At 52.1% G+C, this 3,217-nt stretch overlaps 1 protein-coding gene across 1 annotated transcript; it reads left to right on the forward strand.

The window, feature by feature from the left end:
• Positions 1 to 1,504: 1,504 nt before the first annotated feature.
• On the forward strand, positions 1,505 to 2,501 carry LOC107300969 (E3 ubiquitin-protein ligase BRE1B-like; the record flags this gene model as incomplete). The annotated part of the gene is made up of 3 exons (XM_015830248.1): positions 1,505 to 1,714; positions 1,848 to 1,973; positions 2,361 to 2,501. Coding segments are annotated over exons 1-3 (456 nt in total), but the record flags the coding sequence as incomplete, so codon positions are not given.
• Between the last annotated feature and the right edge of the window lie 716 nt (positions 2,502 to 3,217).

The following is a 3,217-nucleotide window of genomic DNA, read 5'->3' on the forward strand; positions in this document are numbered from 1 at the left end:
TCTCCAGGGTCTTGTGATTTACATTCAGATGCTTGGCAACTGATTCATATTTATGACGGTCACAGTGTCCCAGGGTCATGTGAAGTGACCAAAACCTGCTGCAACCACCCAGCAGACGGGGGGAATAAAAACCAAACACCCCCCCACCCCACCCCCACTGCCAATCCTCAACAGAAATGCTCACAACAATGAAAACCTCAGACAGGAGGAAGAGCGCCACCAGGTGGTCAGGCAGATGCCTTGCTTGGCTGTGGCTTGCGGGGCACTTTTTTCAGTGCCATTGTAACTTCGAACAGTCACTAAGCGAACTGTTGTAAGTCAAGGACTACCTGTACTTTATCACTTTTTTTTTTTTGGTCATCAAGTTTTTGACACCTTGCTGGGCGATTGGTGGTCCTCGGATATTGCCCTATCCTAAAAGTGGTACAATGGGTGAAAAGGTTGAAAAGCCCTGGCCTAGAGGCTCTGAGGGCAGTTGAAATTTTTCCATAAACATAAACCTCAGTGTTGACCTGGTCCGCTGATTGCTGTGAAGAACCACATTCATAGAGATGAGGCTCAAGGCCTGGTGGTTAGAACCCGTTAACAACAGATCAGTCCAGAAGTCCATTTAGACCAGTGATGGCGAACCTTTGAGAGACCGAGTGTCCAAACTGCAACCCAAAACTTATTTATCGCCGGGTGCCAGGTGGGTGTGGCCGACTGGGTGGGCGTGGCTGTGGTGGTCATGGCAGAATGGGTGGGTGTGGCCAAGGTGGGTGTGGTCACCTCGATGTTCCTCATGGGCAGGGACTCCTGTGGGGGGGCAAGACAGGGTTGGGGGAGATCCAGGGGGGTCTCTGGTGGGTGGGACAGTGGGCAGGAGGCTCATCCTACGGGGGGAGGGGAGGCGAGGCAGGGCGGGGGTGCCATTGTCGCAGGGCAAGGCGATGCAGGGGCCGGGGCGGCTGCTGCCTGACACCATCGGCCCCCGCACACAGAGGCCAGCGAGCGCATGGGGGTCGACGGTGTCTGTCAGCAGCCACAGCCTGCCGGCCCCTCGACCGGCGCACTCTAGGGATCCGCGGTCCGCTGCCAGCAGTTCAGAGAAGCCGCCTCTGAGCTCGATGGCTGGCCGGCCGACAGCTGAGGAGGCGATGCAGTGGGTCGTGCCCGGGAGAAGGAGAGCATGCGAGGCCAGGAGGGACGGGACGAGGGGGGGAGGGAAACCAGCCATGCTGGGATGCATCCGGCCACGTGGGACCTCGGCGAGTTAGCAGGTGGCTGCTTGAAGAGGGACGGTTGCCATCTTTGGGGCATAGCGCATGTACCCACAGAGAGGGCTCCGAGTGCCGCTTCTGGCACGCGTGTCAATGGTTCGCCACCACTGATCTAGACATTCCAGCATGAGAAAGAAAACAAATGTGGTTCTGAGATTATTAGTAAGGGCTGGGCTGGGGAAATTCCAATTCTCCAATTCTTTTTTGTTTTTTGTTTTCCTCTTTTTTTTCTTGTGGATCAGGAGGAAGAGGCGCTTCTCTCGGAGATGGATGTGACAGGCCAAGCTTTCGAGGACATGCAAGAGCAGAACATGCGGCTAAACCAGCAGCTGCGTGAGAAGGATGACGCCAACTTCAAGCTGATGTCGGAGCGCATCAAATCCAACCAGATTCACAAGCTCCTGCGGGAGGAGAAGGAAGAACTGGCCGAGCAGGTGCTGGCCCTCAAGTCTCAGGTAGGCAGCCACCCAGCCCTCCACCACCACCACCACCACCACCAGGTTGGGGGATCAGAGCTTTGAAGGAAGAGGCCACTAAATGTAGAGGCGGCTTCCCGGAATACGTGCCGACCCCTTGTGCTTTCCTCAGGTGGACACCCAGCTCTTAGTCGTGCAGAAGCTGGAGGAGAAGGAACGAGTCCTGCAGGGCAATCTGGGCACCGTGGAGAAAGAGCTCACTTTACGCAGCCAGGCCCTGGAGCTCAACAAGAGGAAGGTGAGGAGCCGGTGTGGGAGCTGCCAAGTTAGAAAGCGAGTCTGGGCCTCGGACGCACCCGTTACTCCCGATGAGAATCCCTAATTAATTTTTTTTTAAAAAAAATAGTAGGAAAAAAGCACAGCCCTCGAAATCGGATTCTGATTGACGGGACTCTCACGGGGAGCTTTCACAGCCGGGGATGATGGGGGCATCGTTTAGATCAGGGGTAGTCAACCTTGGCTCTTTTATGACTCGTGGACTTCAACTCCCAGAATTCCTGAGCCAGCTTAGCTGGCTCAGGAATTCTGGGAGTTGAAGTCCACGAGTCATAAAAGAGCCAAGGTTGACTACCCCTGGTTTAGATGTTGGTGCAGATCGGGTTTGGACGCCATGTTCTGCTTGCAGGCGGTGGAGGCGGCCCAGCTGGCCGAAGACCTGAAGGTGCAGGTGGAGCACGTGCAGACTAAGCTGAAGGAGATCCAGACCTTCATGGCTGAGAACCGGGCGGCCAAGGAGAAGGAGTCTTTCAACCTCAAAAGAGCTCAGGTGCAAGGGGGAAGGGGGAGGCCAGGACAGGTAAAACAGGTCGTTAGACCTCATGGCTTCAGGGAGATGCTCCTGAGGAGGCAGCCATGGTTTATCATTGTGTGTGTGTGCGTGTGTGGTTTCCATCCCGGAGCTTGTTAGTGGATTAACATCCCACCCTTATACATTCATCTTAATAATAATAATAATAATAATAATAATAATAATAATAATAATAATAATAATAATAATAATAATAATAATAATAGTAAACATAGAAAATGATAAAATTAAACTGCTCTGGGACTTCAGAATTCAAACAGACAAGCACCTGCAACATAACACCCCAGACTTATTGTCGATAAGAAAGACAAAAAAGTCTGGATAGTGGACGTGGCAGTGCCTGGAGACAGCAGAATAGATGAGAAAGAACTGGAGAAGATAACAAAATACAGAGACCTACAAATAGAAATAGAAAGACTGTGGCAAAAGCAAGCAAAGGTAGTACCAATAGTAATAGGCGCCTTGGGTGCAATCTCAAAACAACTGGAGCACCACTTGAACACCATTGGCATTGACAAATTCGCTATTAGTCAATTGCAAAAGGCGGCCTTACTAGGAACTGCTTCCATCCTGCGACGATATCTGTAATACCATCAAACATCCACATCTGCCTATCCCAGGTCCTGGGTAAGGACTCGATAGGTAGACAAAATGCCAAATCCAGTCTGAACATC

Source organism: Protobothrops mucrosquamatus, unplaced genomic scaffold (assembly GCF_001527695.2).
Source record: "Protobothrops mucrosquamatus isolate PMUCROS unplaced genomic scaffold, P.Mucros_1.0 scaffold9381, whole genome shotgun sequence".
NCBI classification, from domain to species: Eukaryota; Metazoa; Chordata; class Lepidosauria; order Squamata; family Viperidae; genus Protobothrops; species Protobothrops mucrosquamatus.